General features: G+C 39.2%; 4 protein-coding genes across 4 annotated transcripts; 2 read left to right on the top strand and 2 right to left on the bottom strand.

Moving 5' to 3' along the window:
• Nucleotides 1–453: 453 nt before the first annotated feature.
• Nucleotides 454–2,407, bottom strand: LOC135939546 (lysozyme-like). Its single transcript, XM_065484011.1, has 4 exons — nucleotides 2,099–2,407; nucleotides 1,288–1,464; nucleotides 1,152–1,225; nucleotides 454–760 (listed from the first exon to the last, which is right to left on the bottom strand). Exons 1-4 carry the CDS (start codon nucleotides 2,169–2,171, stop codon nucleotides 608–610), a joined length of 477 nt encoding a protein of 158 aa, XP_065340083.1. The 5' UTR covers nucleotides 2,172–2,407; the 3' UTR covers nucleotides 454–607.
• Nucleotides 2,408–5,765: 3,358 nt separating this feature from the next.
• On the top strand, nucleotides 5,766–7,992 carry LOC135940393 (lysozyme-like). The gene is made up of 4 exons (XM_065485261.1): nucleotides 5,766–5,899; nucleotides 7,353–7,532; nucleotides 7,590–7,663; nucleotides 7,733–7,992. The coding sequence occupies exons 1-4, from the start codon at nucleotides 5,785–5,787 to the stop codon at nucleotides 7,874–7,876; spliced, it is 513 nt and encodes a 170-aa protein (XP_065341333.1). The 5' UTR covers nucleotides 5,766–5,784; the 3' UTR covers nucleotides 7,877–7,992.
• A 588-nt stretch (nucleotides 7,993–8,580) lies between these two features.
• On the top strand, nucleotides 8,581–11,001 carry LOC135938371 (CD209 antigen-like). Its single transcript, XM_065481989.1, has 12 exons — nucleotides 8,581–8,646; nucleotides 8,697–8,773; nucleotides 8,942–9,041; nucleotides 9,093–9,293; nucleotides 9,346–9,465; nucleotides 9,566–9,697; nucleotides 9,753–9,872; nucleotides 9,942–10,106; nucleotides 10,225–10,261; nucleotides 10,312–10,367; nucleotides 10,427–10,538; nucleotides 10,680–11,001. Exons 1-12 carry the CDS (start codon nucleotides 8,581–8,583, stop codon nucleotides 10,928–10,930), a joined length of 1,437 nt encoding a protein of 478 aa, XP_065338061.1. The 3' UTR covers nucleotides 10,931–11,001.
• Nucleotides 11,002–13,257: 2,256 nt separating this feature from the next.
• LOC135938561 (enhancer of split mbeta protein-like) lies at nucleotides 13,258–14,374 on the bottom strand. The gene is made up of 2 exons (XM_065482258.1): nucleotides 14,195–14,374; nucleotides 13,258–14,059 (listed from the first exon to the last, which is right to left on the bottom strand). The coding sequence occupies exons 1-2, from the start codon at nucleotides 14,249–14,251 to the stop codon at nucleotides 13,541–13,543; spliced, it is 576 nt and encodes a 191-aa protein (XP_065338330.1). The 5' UTR covers nucleotides 14,252–14,374; the 3' UTR covers nucleotides 13,258–13,540.
• Nucleotides 14,375–15,885: the final 1,511 nt, after the last annotated feature.

Raw genomic sequence — 15,885 nt, 5'->3', positions numbered from 1 at the left:
TTATTTAAAGCTACATGAAACGTACTTGCTGCATTTCAACGGTATATAATATATAATTATAATATGGTCAGAAACTTATTTAAAATTTGGTATTAAATTCTTCCAAACAAGTTAATTGTCTACCTTTTTTAAAGAATTTTAGGCACCCAAGTTTATAATTTTGTTAAAATCACAGTAGCATATTTAAATTATTGTATATTGGATCGACTCGACACTTTATAGTGGCCCCACCTAGCAGCAATGCGAAAACCGATTTAAGTTTGCCACTTCTCCTGCAGAGGCCTCTTCTCTCTAGTAAAGTAGGTCGATGCATGCACGAATCGTGTATTAATATAATATAAAACAGACCCTGGGTGGTGCAGTTTTTCAATTTTTCTCGTCTTGTTAAAAAGGAAGATTCAACATGCAAAGTGTATTGGTCATTTTTTGCTATTGTATAATTCTAACGCAAGATTCAGTTTATGTATAGAAAATAATTTATTCAGTTCCAAATATTTCACTCACTGACTTGATATTAAAAACTGAAAAAATAAATTAGACTTAATTGTAACAACAACTGTTTCCCTCCGCATCAGTTGTTATTTTCTTGAACGTAAATACAGCAGAATCATTTTTGGCCGAACTGATTGGTGGCGGTTCGGCACTCTCGGAACTGCCGCCAGTACTTGGTTCCTTCAAGGCTCTTGAAGCATTTATAGCCCCCGTAGTAATGAATCCTAGCAAAGTCTTCGCAGTCGATTCTTCCATCACCATTGCAATCCTTAAAAATAAAACAGGTCGTATTAAAATGAGGAGGTAATTTGTTGTAAAATAAATATTAGACTAAGCCCTACGTGTAAGATGCATGCTTATTCGACGTATTTAACAAAATATCCTTTACTGATTTTAAAATAAACATTTATTGATAATGCCAATGCCTTCAATTTCTCCTAAATATAATTCGTCTAATTTTTAATTTAATATATAAAACGACTTGTTTTGGAGAAAAAAACCTCATTTTCTTTTCAACTGTAATGCGCTTCTATTCAGAGGCAATATTAACGAAAAAGATCATTCGATATCTTTATAAGATCAAATCTGATCAATCAAAATGTATATATGTTATAATCTGCATTCGATTAGAATTATGGGACTTAAATATTGATAATTACCTGTCTGTATTTCACCATGTACTTCCTAACTGTGACTCCAGCACACACAGGGTCAGTCACGCACCTGTAGAAAGCTGGAATAGTCAAAAATAAAAATCAACCTTGTTACAATAATAACTGAGTTGGGCAGCCTTACATCCAGTCCAAGTTGGGTTATCTCCGTCGATGACGGGGCGGCCGGCGTCGAACCAATACGGCTCCGAGATCAGCAAAGGCCCGCAAAGTCCTTGCGTGCAGTTGTAGTTGAGGTTGCACCGCGTGGTCGCCTCGCACACGCAGCCCAGACACTCAATCGACATTTCAGCCTCCAGGCCTGCAACAAACCCAATATTCAACTTTGATGGGCACGACGTGATTAAGTGCGCCACGACTTACAGAAAATAGCACCGATTTATACTTATTCCAATGTCCAAAATTTAATGGTGAAGGTTACATGCAGCATATTTGGCATTGCCATTTTAAATTCAGAATTAAGAATTTAAATAAGCTCTATCTTAAGTCTAACCATTTTAGTAAAACATTTCCGTCTGTAGCAGTCTTTTATAATAAAGTCGTTAAAATCATTTGTAAATTATTTAATTGTTGTGTTCATACAAAATGGGAACAATGAACTGACAAAATCAAAATATCAACCAAAACCCTATTCCACTTTAAAAATTTAGCGACAAAAATTAAATTATAAATTCGTTTTTGTCACATATTTATGCGAATCTTTCAATCCCATCGCCCAAGATACACAGTTAATATCATTTATCAAAAACTCGAAATTTAAATCTAGCTAAAATGTAAATCTGGTAAATTCATTAATTTCTCATAACTGCTTATGGGTATATTTTTAATATAAAATTTTAATAATAAAAACTTGCAAAAAATCATTGGACATTCTAGCGTAATAAAAATGAAGAAGGAATAAAAGATTGAATAAGTATATGATAAAAGTACTTTACCTCTCTCTGGAATAAGCAAAGCCGCTGCAAAAGAAGCCAAGAACGCAGAAAACAAAACCACTCTGCAATACATTTTCAGCCAGGTCTAAAATCTCGTGCAAGTTACTAGCTCCTGTCAGCGACGGATGATCGAGTGCGGAGGTGGTGTTGGATTCAGATCCTTTTAAGCGCTCAGACTCCGCTCCCGGCCATCCGGCCAGTCACGCACTCGTCTCTTCTATCTGTCCGCATTTTCGCAGTTTTCTACGTAAATTACAGCGAGAGAGGATCGCAACAATAAAATGAGCCGACACGTTTAATTTATTTCCAGCACAATTTTTATCTCATGACGTAAATCAGGGAACGAGTATAATAGCCGTTTGCCAAAAAATTCAAATTGCTCTCTGAAGAGTATTACAGTAATTTTGTTAAATTGGGATTAAAATAATTGTAACCGAAACTCTAAATTTACATCGTTTTAAATATGTATGCCAAAGTTGTAACAGTAAATTTATTTTTTTTTCAGTCTAAAAAGCGAGCCAAAAACATATAATATTGAAACAAATTTATTGCAAAAAAGCTGGATTTTTTAACTGTTTGGACCTTTTAATCACTGTTGCAACATTTAACTGGTTCCAGCAAAGACTGAATTGCACACAATATGCACAATATTCACGATATACGATATCATATAAGCGAATTTTAGAGGTGCTGCCAAGGAGATGAGATTTGAATTTTATTACCCTCCGCTTTGATTTACAGTCGCAGGCGTTGAGAGAAAGCGGAAAATATGACGGATAAATCGTTCTTAATTGTCGAGCCAACCTAGAAACAACAGAGGTAAACGCCAATATAATTTTAATTTTTTCTTTAAAATTTGTACTGACACTGAGTTGTTCTTGTTATACAAAAACAACCAATCGTCCGGTCGTGCGCGCTAAAGTGGAGAACGTGGACAGCTCCGCGAAGGGAAAAATGAAGCAAAACGATCGCTTGAGAATCTCGCGGGAGTTCTCCCGCGTGCCGTGCTTGACTGTGAGTCGTGAATGACGCAAACAAACCTCGCATCGCACACGCAGAACTCCTTTATTGTCCGGCCACGCACCAACAAACGATATCATTGCCACCAGTCATGGCCAAAGGTTAACTTACGCACCAAATATTTGAATAGCAAATAAGGCTGAACCATTTTTAAAAGCTGTAGTTTATTTTCTTCAAATATTTTAAACGAGCTGAAAGAGTTGCTAGATTTGATTAATTAAATAAGATCTCAAAATCTAAGAAACTTCTGGAGTATCTGCATCGTCAGATTAAAAAAGTGCCCATGAATTTTTTTACGGCTGAAATCTAACAAACAATTTTATTTAAATATTAAAGCGTAATAGTTTCATCCCGATTTTCTGAACGCTCCACGCCCGTTTCAAATACGCAATATTTAGCGTGCTCGCCTTGGGGAGTCCTTTCTCACACTGTAATATTTTCCATCACGGATCTACTAGACCATCATCAAATAAAAATAATGCTCTTAAAAGAGACATCCATCCATAAGGCTTTTTTGCTCTCATCCGCTTCCGAGTTTATGGACTAAGTCATTCTTTCTGATTGGCTTGAAATCCCAACGTATAATTTTAGTAATAACACAGGGATTTTGCTATGTAAGCGATTAAAATCTGACTCGTGGCAGCAACAATTTATATTTAATAGTAAAATAGAGCATATGATAACATCAGTCACAAACCGTTTTAGCTATGTTGTATCGAATAATGCATACAGGGCTGAATTTTCAGAAGCTTCTATAATAAATGAGTATGATGTGTCTCGTTTGCATGAAATAGATGCAGGAATTATTGACTCAAGAAACACTGCTTGTGGCTGGGTTTGCTAATCTCTTGGCGTTTTTCCACACCATTTGATTATTCCAATAAATCTTAATCATTTAGCCGTGAGTCAATATAAAATTGCTATAGACAGACGCTATATCTTGCGTGCAGCAACTGGGACGGATCTGTATAGAAATAAGCAGAATATACAAATCGCAATATCATATATAATGATGTTAAAGCATAAAAGTCGTGATTGACGCATGTGGCTCAACAAAATCCTTGTTTTATGTGGTTATTTTATTAGGTATCCACGCACGCACATTTCTACTGCTCTCTGTCCAATTTGTAACAAAGAACAAACCAAATTATAATTTTGGATTTACATAGAAGACGTAAAATTAATAGATGTTTATGATATAAAAGGTCTAACGACAATCTTGTAAATATTGTTTCCCGAAAATTTAAATAAACAATTTAATCATATGACCAGGATCTCTATAATAAAAAAACTGCATGAAGCTGGTGGAACTGATGGGAATGTATGAAATATATTTAGTAAGCTTTTCGTGCCTATAAAACAAATTTAAAATTGGAATCAAGAAAGTGGGAGTTGAGAGGATTTAGTTTATGTTTCATTACAAAATCGACGCAACGGTTACTTAAAATCAAACTTTAACTAATGTTGCTGACTATTTGTTTTCCTTGAACGTAAAGTACGTGTTAATGAATTATCCAAACTCCAAACGTATGGAAATTAGCTGACGACTATTACTGCATGGATAAATTTTCGCAATCTCACAGTCTTAAAAAAGTTAATAGTATTCTCTCGTCACCTAATCTCGCAATTTTAATAATTGACGTAGTCGAGAACAATGCAAAGGCGTGGCTGCTCTAATTACGGATATATTCTCTAACGCAGTTTGACGCCAAAATAATTAACAAAAAAGTCAGCCTTGGCAGTGTGCAGCGCGGCCTTCACCGGCGGATCGTTTGGCGAGAGACACCTCTACGCTGGTTTTCTCTTATATTCGTCACGTCAACACTACTGGGCTTTTCCCTTACCGGTTCCTGGTGCGATTGAACTTATATCAAATAAAGAATGACATCAGTTTAATGCCGCGCATCCGCTTCGAAAACGTAATTTTTCCAACTCAATATTTAATACAAATCGAATAGGCAGAACTTATTGATTGTCCCCCAAAATTTTAGGTAGCGCACTACAGCAGCAGATTTTTAATTAGCCAGTTAATTTTCCTCGTTGGAAACACCAAGGCAAAGTGGGCTAGGTCGTTGGGAGTAGAAGTTTCTACAAATTGCACGACTTATTCCGCGTGTTTCGTCAATTTGTATAGTAGCGTGCCCTGTGACCCCGCACACTTTCACGCCGACCTGACTCACCGCACAACTCAGGCAATAACTAGAATAGACGGCCGGTTAAGCAACCCGTTCATCTTTGTTTCAAGTCCCAGAACCTTCTTTGACGTGGGCTCTGACGTGGTGCTAGTGAACTTTAAATTTAGGAAAATGATATAAAATTAATTTTTTAAAATCAGAGTCAGGAATGCAACTCGCATTCAATAATTGATTTGCACCATCCCAAATCCAAACGATATGTGAAGATTTTTCAAACTGCTTATATTTTATGATTAATTTAAATCACCTCTAACAAGAGTAGCAGTTTTTAAATGAACGCGTAATCATCGGATATATAGCGAATCATCACAGCCTCTGCATGAGTATGAATTGATATTTTTTCGAACGATAAAACGGCTTGCCTTTCTATTTTATATTAGAAAAATAGATAAATTAAAGAAAACGACAGTTTACCAGTGCCAAGCCCACTTCTTCAAGGTGTCCTCGCCTTCTGTAAGCTGGAGCGGTGGAATGGCTCAAAGATCGAGTGAGTCAGTTTTGTTTCGATTCGCGCCTCGAGCAGACCAAGATACCATGGTGCCCGCGCTTTTCCTCGCACTTGCTCTCTTTGCACCCCTGGCTGCAGGTAAACCATTTTAAATTGTTGTTTCCAACGTGATTCTGTACGATTCTTTTTCTTAAAATATATTTAATAATTTTAATTTTCCAAAATGATTAATTTTCAGATGTTTCTAGAATACACTACTTAAAAGCAAAGAAGATTTTGGATGTAGAATGCTTCTAACTTTAATTCTATTCTTTATTTTAGAAACGAAAATTTAAACTTAAGGTAAATTCAAAATAATAAAATTAGGAATCTTTAGAATTTGTAAACATATATTACGTATAAAATATTCGACTTAACTTATTTAATCTTTCTCCCTTTCAAATTTCTAAAAATATTCTACTTAACGTGCTTTTTTAATGTGAAGGTGCATCTTGTTGCTTTAGTTTCCATGTAGTATTTACAAAATAATTACGTCAATCAAAAGAGTTAATTGGAATGTGTAGAACGTCCTTCCTTTTCCTTTGTCTCTGCGGGTCCTTTTTTTGTTGCTAGGAGCGAGGAAAATCCCTTCAGGAATTTTAAATCTAATTTCCTCAGTCTGATCCTTTCGTTCTTGGAACGGTGGCATTAAAAAAGAGTCGCATGGGCGTGAAAATAAAAAGACGATTAAGGCGGATAAAGGAGGCAGTTAAAAGGCGACGAGGTGTTCACCTTGACTACCTTTGTAACGAAACGCCAGCAGCCAAGGCGACACCGACGGCAGACGACGTTACGCTTCTCGGAATTCCAGTGAGAAAACTACAAATAATTAGTAATCAGAGCCGCAACAAATCAGCCAATAAAGCAATATGGAAACGACCTATGAGGAAATTCGCGGCAGCACGCGCCGACTATAACCACATTTAATTGGCGCCTCTCCAATGACAATTACTAACACATGAGTATAGCTTTGATGTTTCGAAATTTATTGTTCTCAAATAAGCGCGTGGAAAGCGTAGGAAATACTCCACTTTTATGACTGGAGGCCACTGGTTTCGGCGCACTAAACAGCTTTCCGATGGCAGCAATTGCAATCGCACAAGTACATAACGGCGGCAGAGGTTAATGAACCTTGGCCAGGCCGCACTCTTGTGCCCATCAGACTCGTTGACCTTTTGCTCTCTCTCTTCTCAGCCGAAGCGACGTTTTTCTTTAAAAAAATTGAATCCTTTAATCTTCTAATTTAAATTTCCCATTTTTCATTTCTGATAGCTTCTTAAGCTGACAAATTGTTGAATTGAATAAGATGCCCGTCAAAAATTGATGCTGTGGCTACTTATTTAAAGATGGTGTGATTGAAAAGTTTAAATTAAAAAAATATACACCAATCAAAATCCGTTGTCGAATTTATGCAAGAAGGGAACCACATTAAATGAGTCAGAGAGCTTTAGTATCCAACAAACCACAAAATCAGCTATTTCTCTCTCATACACCATTGATCTTCCAACTATATTTATAGATTTATCAGATTAATACTCTCTGAACTTTTCAGCACAACAAACCGGCCCTTTGAGCGTCGAGTGCTTGGGCTGCATCTGTGAGGCCGTCTCCAACTGTAACCGCACCTTGACCTGCAGCGGCGACGTTTGCGGTCTCTTCAGGATCACCTGGGCTTACTGGTCGGACGCTGGCAAACCAGTCCTTCAGGGTGACAACCCTGGCGCCGATGGAGGTAATGTTAAACCATATTATTCCGGATTTATTTGTAAATATTTCCTTTTAATTTTAGCTTACGCGAGGTGCACGGTTGACCCTTACTGCGCAGCCCTGACAGTGCAGCAGTACATGACAAAATATTCCCAGGTAAGTCAACAAATTGATTTTTTTATCACTTAAAAGCAGATTATTATAATTACATATTAAACATTTCAGGACTGCAACCAGGACGGCCAAGTCGACTGCACTGACTTCGCGCGCATCCACCGTCTCGGAGGCTATGGCTGCGGAGCTCCTCTTGACCCCGTGTATGAACAAAAGTACGTCACTTGCATCAACCACGTACAGACCCTTGGATGAGAAAGGGTGGCTGGGATGATGCAGAAAATTCAAAAAATGATCACGCAAACAGTGGAAGATTTTTTCTCAATTTTTCTTTTGTCTATTTAAATAAATAAAAGTTATTTACTAAATCATTGCTTTCTTTGCATTTTTGCTTGGAATTTTTACCAAAATTTGAATCCATGTGGAAAACTATTTTAGTTTAGAAAAAAATATTTTCAATTTAGAAATGCAGTCAGGAAAAAGGGGGAAACAGCACACGTAACATTGTGGCCAAGCTTAACGGAAGGATTAAAGATGACTTAAAAGTAAAGTCGGCTCTACATTATTGTTTCAGCTGTTCGCCCCAATTGAGCTTCAGATACACTTTCAATAATTGATTTCTACTTATAATCTCATTTAAGTATTTTCCCTTTTGTGCAAAGCTATGTATTCCCAGCCCTTCGTTTAACTAGAAATTCAAAAGTCAGAAGTTAATAAAACAAATAAATATTTCAAAAGCTGAAGGCACTAAGTAAGAGCAGTTCCGCTACTCTGGAAGTGTCAGACATGTCGTTATTATGACTTGAGACTCTCTGCCGACCAGCTTTTGCTCACACCGGTGCACTCCATTCAGGCTATAAGTGATTGATCGGTAATTTAATTATTTATTTAAAAATCGGTTGGAGGGAAAAAGAATACGCGAAAGAGAAGCATTTTCCGTCATTCCGCAGACGACGGCGATGGAGGCGAGACGCTCGCTGCTGCTCATCCTTCTGGTGGCCGCCGACGGCCTCCGTGCCATTAACGTGAGTGACGCTCATTTTAGCCATGGAACCTCAGACTCACCTTTCCGCAGGTCTGCCCACCTGGCGGTGACCAGTGCTCCGTCAATACCGAATTCCTCAAGGCTGAAATCGAAAAGGCGACTGAAGAGTGAGTGATTGCCGCTGTCTCTCAATTGATATTTTTATATTGAATGCGGCTTAAGAGATTACACCCGTATTTTTCTGATTCTGATCACCAAATCATGCTTAATATATAACTTTTATTTCATTTAAATGTATTGATTAGAACTAAATTAAACAAGTATACAATTCTTAGGTACAAGTTGGCTCTAGAGCAGAAAGTGAACGAAATTGCGAAGATACTACGACACATAGCAGGCGATGCACACCCTAAAACAGACTCCGACTCAGAGAAGGTATAAGAAATGAACTTTTAAGTTTAAAATTTTAATATACGAGCATGACAGGAGCAGGTTGAAGGTTTGAGAAGCGAATGCTCAGTAGCTGAGATTAGCAACAAACTGTCGGCGTTTGAAAACGAGCTCTCTTCCGCATTGAAGGAGCTACCCAATCGCATCTCCAAGTTTGACAGCAAGTTTGAGCTGACCATGAAGAAGTTCGAGCAGGACAAAGCATCTACGATCAATTTTCTAGACACGAGACTAACCGTAATTTAAATAATTTGTTCTTCTCTGTAGGTCATTTAATTATTTTCCGCAGGAGATAAAGAGCAGTATCTTAGGTGACGTCTACGCTAAACTGACCGATATGATTCAAGTCAATGAAAGGCTGAGTATGGCCCAAGATCAGCGCATCGATGGTCTGGAAACTAGAATAACTGTGAGATTCTCAAAATTTGATTTTTTTCAGTGGTTCATTTCCAATTTTTATCATCAAATTTAAAATCATCAGATTTAAATATGAATAAAAACATTTTCAGTCAAAGCTGGAGCCACTGGTGATTGACATTGAGCGAAAGCTGAGCGTTTTCTCTGAAAAGGTGGAAAAGATGGAAGAAAAGAAACTCCTGGCTCGCGACATCCAGAAACACAGTTTTGAAGAAATGTTCCACGTAAAATTCTAAAATCTAGCATACTCCAACAACCATACCAAATCGCATGTTGTAGTCCCTAAACTCGAGTGTAATGTTCGAAATGAACCAGCGTTTCACGCGAGCTGATGAAAAATTGACCGAGCTGGACAAGCACCGCGAGGACACGATCGAGAATTTGAACAAAACTATAACGGTCTGACAAATTGCGGCCGCAACCAAGACAGACAATAATTAATTAGTGAATTTCTCTGACTGGTTTCAGGATCTTGTGAAGCCGCTTGCGCAGGACGTGAGAGAAAGCTCGCTGCGCATAGGCAAACAGATCGAGCAGTTGAAAAACGAGTCGCAAGTAAGAGGTCAAGAAATGACCAATTTCCTAAGCAGGGCGGCCGATTCCCTTAAAAAGGTGTTTCTTCTTCTAAATAAAGTTGAGATACCGTTCTTCAACTTTTAGCTCATATATCATTACACTTCATTTTTTAACAATCCTTCAAATCTAAAATTAGATTAAGCGCTTTTTAAATCCCTTTCCACTTTGTTCGCAGATTGAAATCAAATTGCTCTCTGATTGCTCCAAAGCAAGTAATATCCTTCAAACGTGAGGAGAATTTCGTTTAAATACCATTTTTCAGGTCGCCTCACTCTGACGACCCTTCCATCCGGTCAGTACTACTTCAGTACAGTCGAGGTATCTATAAATGGTTTTATGCTAATAAAGTTGGAAAATATTTTAACCTCTATATTTAGACTGACTGGTACAAGGCAAAGGCATTCTGCGACCGATTCGGCATGCAGTTGGCCAGCATAGAGACGGAGGAGGAGAGGAAAACCTTATTTGCATCAGCCCCCATTAAAAACAGTAAAGACAATACAAAATTAGCTTTTAACCCAAACAGTTAAGATTAATATTCAGGTCTTATATATTTCCTATTACTTGAAAATAAAAAAAATATTACGTTATCTGAACATTCTCTTATATGTAATATTTCAATATTCATAGATTACTACTGGTTGTCTGGCAGCGACATCGGACACATTCCTGGCCATTTTTACTGGTCGACGGGCCACCGCGTGGACGACACGTGGTGGTCGAGCGGACAACCGAACGACTTTGGCGAATCGAAGGAAACGTGCATTGAACTGCACACCAACGGCGGCCGCCTCATTGACTATAAGTGCAACGACGACGATTACTTCATTTGCGAAGTCAGTCCCGACTGCAAGTACTTCAACAATTTAGTCCAGCAGTGAAGCACACCCAGCCTGCCCAGTGCCGTCCGCGCAAAGCTATTTCCTGTAGCATTTAATATTGAGAGATGTAACTCTGCCACACCGAAATAAATTCTAGCTGATTAACGAAATTTGTGTTTTTTCCCTTCTAAAGGTTTATATTAAAAAGAATGAAATTAAAGCGGGCAAATTTGTAGCAAAAGGGCTAAATGAACTATCTAGTGTTTTTGTATACTTTTAGATTTCATCCAACGCGCATATACGTGAGCCCTACATACATAGCATAGAAACAATACTTGGGTAGCAAATTAAGAACATTAGCGGCTCATTGTGGAGCGTAACGATTCAACCAGTATATCATTGCCAGTGTTTGTTTGTTCAGTGTTTTCAGTGAATAAAATTAGAATTTTTCATGATATATGTTATGACTTATTGAAATCGTATATCAAATCTTGATAGTTTAAGAAATAGAATAATAATATAATACACATGTGCTGACCACCCCTTTTTGAAAAATATTATCACTTTTAAGTTTTAAAACATCATAGAGGCACATATTAAAAAAAAATAAAACTAATTTAGTTTTAATTATTAAATAAAATAAAAAATATGCTATAAATTTGTTAAAAATGAATTAAATAAAAATAATATTTTATATTAATTTTAATAATATTAAATTTAAAATTCAAACTCATTTATTATTTTGCATAGACTTTGTTATATTAAAATATATAACTGGTAAAATTTAGTAATATACAGTTAATGTATTTATAATAAAAACAATGAAATGACTTAAATATTGATACTTTATCAACAACTAACAAAATTGTAATTTGATAGAAAATTGCGGAAACAATTGAAAATTTTTTCTTAAGATATTGCTTGTCACTGGCCATCTAGTGGTCGCTTGCGCAACTGACACGTTGATTTTTAATCTTTGTAACACAAACGATGATTCCAGCGCCACGATTGGAGTTTTTAAGGAACTGAGAACCTCGAGCTTCAAACGCGGGAAGGGAAAACTTTTTACCATTTATTCCAATTTTTATTTTATAATCAATCCGTTTCAAATTTCTTGCACTGCTGTCACCACATATCAATTACTTTTAATTAATAATTAGAATCATCCAAACATTGATTTCAGTGCCATCAATCTTACCCAACAACGCCAAACTCATTTTGTCCTTCTTTTAAACTATAATATTTTAGTAATAAAACTCAAATTAAATAAATTGTAAAACAAAACTGAACATTGGAGCAAATAATACAAAATAATACAGAAAGAAAAGGCTGCACACGAGTCATGGTAATCTATTCTTGGAGCAAGCTATCTATATAACGTTCAGTACAGCAACAACATTCATTTCCGTGTACTTAAGGTGTGTACGATTTTGCAGCAGAAATAACGGACGCGTCTTTGTGGTTGTTTGCTGAGTTCACGATGATGACGCATTGCCTCGTGGGTTAAAAGCAGCGACTTTGACTGATGTGATCAGGATCGCATGAAACAAAAGGAAGTGCGACTCCCGCACGTCACGGAGTCGCATATTGAATAAAGTATTATCATTATTTTCTACACACTTCTCCCCCCTAGTGGTCGACATGCACAACTGATAACCCTTCTAGATGATAATTCAATCAAAGCACGCAACCATTGTTTACCTCGGAAGCTTAAGAACTTGGGGCTGAAAAGGTCATTTTATGCAAGTTTTGACTGTGATTATATACGACGTATAGCGAATTATATTTTATTCTTTATTCATCATGAAAGTAACACTCACTGTTGCAACTGTTTTGTTGCGAGTTATTTGTATGGGGAATTAGTTCTGCCATAAATATATAAATTATATAAATTGCTACGGGAAGGAATGAAAACTTTCATTTCATGATTAGCTCTATGACTTACTGCATCAAAACAGTTTCAAATAGATATACCATTTCATTGTTTTGCAGGACAGTACGCGCGATGCAAAGTTATATTTTTGCCAGTTTTGAACGGTTCCTCTAAACTTCTTTATCTTTACTTAATATGGTGCGGGTTTCAATCCTATTCAATTTTAATTTTTTTTTTAAATATTGGTCAACAACTTCTGTATTACATCATTCTTTAGTTCGTTATAGAAGGCAGGAAACTGCACTTAACGGCAACGGCAGCCTTATAAATCTCCTATGTATGCCCTTATATGAAGAATAATGCTTTGGCGCCAAATTTCTTAATATTTTTTTTCGGAGAAGTTGTGGTTTTTATGAAGTTATATATAATGTTCCTTATTTAGTGTTTTGACCGGTTTTGACAAGAAGTGAATCGATTTGTTTTTTATGGTGTTTGGGTTAACGTAAAATGCAAATTTTCATTTCATAGACAATCTTGGCCTAATGGCCAAGTCTAATTTATTTCAGCACTAAGGCACGGAATTTCTGTACAAACATAGCACATCGTTCCTATTAACATCGTTTGTTTATAAAAATTTACAAATGCAATAACATATAAATGCGTTGGTTGTTTGTTGTATCACAGACTGGGCAGACCGAAAAAAATTATCGGGTGCACGTAATGAGATGCGAAAGACGACGCGGGCTGCGTGAGAGATCAGTTGGATGGAGGCGGGCGGCCGGAGGCGGCTGTTCGGCTTACCACGGCCTCCAGGGGTCGGCGGTGGTGGTGGGCGTGGCCGGGGCGAGCTTTAGCAGGCCGCTGTGCTCGCTGGAAGAGGGCGACGCGGCCGACGAGGAGGCGGGCGTGAGCGGCAGCGCGAAGCCGACGGGCGATGCGGGCGGGCTGCACACCTCCAGACTCAGGGGCGCCGTCTTGTCCATCTCATTGAGCCGGTGGCCAAGGTGGGTCATCAGCTTGGTGCCGAGGCCGACGTCGACGCCGGGCACAGAGGCCAAACAGCGCGACACCTCGGCGGCGCAGTGCGTGTAGCCGGCGCGGAAGCGGTCGGCGTCGGCGCCGGGCAGGGTCGACAGACGCTGCTGGCGCCGCAGACGGTGCAGGTGGCGCACGGTCAGCTCCAGAATATCGGCCTTCTCCAGCTTGGACACGTTCTCGCCTTCGGTTTGCAGGGCTGAAACCATCAGCTCCTTCAACTCGTCCAGGCAGCGGTTGATACGGGCGCGGCGTTTGCGCTCAAGCATTGGCTTCATCACCTGAGAAAGACAAGAAAAAGAAAAATTTAGTCAATGTGTCTCAAAAGAAAACAATAAATTAGGCAAAATCCCAAATTTAAGTACCCTTCTTCCCTTGTCTTAATTAAAAAATATAACTCGGAACTCAGGGCTCACCTTTCTGTATTGGTAGGTGCGGGAGATTGGCTGTTGGTCCATTTCGTGGGTCAGCATGATGAGTTAGAGGTAATCCACGTGTGTTTGTCGTGAAGACGAAATAGCGATAGTCACTGTGTGCTTGTGCTCAGTGCAGAGAGCTGCGAGCGACTGAATGCAGTGGCGGGGGCCGCGGCTGCTTTTATAGGCGGAGGGGAGGCGTGTGTCGCTCGCTCGCGAGCGTGGGAAACCGACTCTCGGCAGCGTTCCCACACACCAGCGGCCACCTGTGCCTGCTGCCGTCGAGAAATAGCTATGGATGCTCCGCCAGCTGCCTCGCTTTGGCTGTGGCCTGGCTCGCTTTGCTCGCCACTTGCGTGACGTCACCACCGTAAACAATAACAATCAGCGCACGCGGCACAATTTTCATCGCGCGGCCCCACACTCTTCTTTCTGACTAATGAGACTCAAGCAGCGATAATCGCGCGCGCCGGGCTCGCACACGCAGCAAGGTTGGCCGCCGATGACGCCCCCGCGACTTGTGCGCGGCTCGCGAGCCGCACAATTGATTGTTTCTGATTGTTATTATTTGCCTTTTAGCACTCGCATTCAGGCGGTAATTCTTGGGCTTTGCAATTTATCAGTTGTTAACTCCAAGTTTGCACTGCAGACACGCGACAGATCTCTCAATAATTAGGTGAAGACGCACATCAATATCCAGGCCAAAGTTCTCTGATAAGTATTAAAATAAATGTGACTCAGCTCTTCAAGTAGTAGTTGCCACTCGCTAAGCGTTCCACTGTTTCTAGATTGTTCGTTAAAAAATTGTGATTGGCTTGAGCTAGTTTAGTTTAGAATGGCCAGAGTATAAACAAAGTGAGAACAAGACATGAATCACATATTATATGAAATAAAAATATCGCTGGGCAATCCAAGTTTAAATTATTTATTCCCAAAACAATTTTTTATTTTAAACATGTAGATTTCCCCCAAAGAGCAAAAAGCAGTTAATAATAAGTTAACATATTTATTAATATCATCAATTTCTGGGGTTGCCAGTTTATTTAAGCTGAATTAAAATGTAGAGTAGAAAATAGATCACAAATTAAAATCTGTAATAAAATTAATTTATTTCTCAAGAGAGTGTCACAAATAATGTCACTTTCATCCCCTAAACTGTAAGAGGTGATTTCAATGACAGCAAAAAAAGTGGAAAGAAAAATGGAGCAACCCCACCCGCCAAATTAAACCGCATCCACGCGACCCCTTTCCGAGAATGCGAAATCAGAGGTGCACGCGATGTGGATGCACCCCTGGTGTCACGTGTGCAGAGTTTTGGCGCGGGGTGTGCACGCGGTCAACAATGAGACAGACGCGCGGTGCTCGGCTGACACAGGAAGAAAGAGGCGCACGCGATTCGCAGGCAAAAAAGCGCGGACAAAGGGGTGTGTCACGTGTGCCCGGCAGCAGCATGAATGTGTATGGGAATGGCTCATTAGAGATTCCGCGCGGCAGCAGCAGTTGTGTGTCGGGCGGGCTGCCTGTCGGCCGACCGTGGGAACGCAGCCCGCCGAGCTGGTTTCTTGCTCGCTCTTAAACTCGCAGCACGTGCTCGGGCAGCTGATGCCGCCGCTAATAACACGCCGCGCCGTGCACACATAATAACACTCGCTCCTTCAGCAGCAGCCGAGGGGAATCAAATCTTTCTTCTC

This window comes from Cloeon dipterum, chromosome 3 (genome assembly GCF_949628265.1).
Source record: "Cloeon dipterum chromosome 3, ieCloDipt1.1, whole genome shotgun sequence".
Taxonomy (NCBI): Eukaryota; Metazoa; Arthropoda; class Insecta; order Ephemeroptera; family Baetidae; genus Cloeon; species Cloeon dipterum.
Note: the sequence above shows the minus strand (reverse complement) of the source record. Positions and strands in the feature narration are given on the sequence as shown.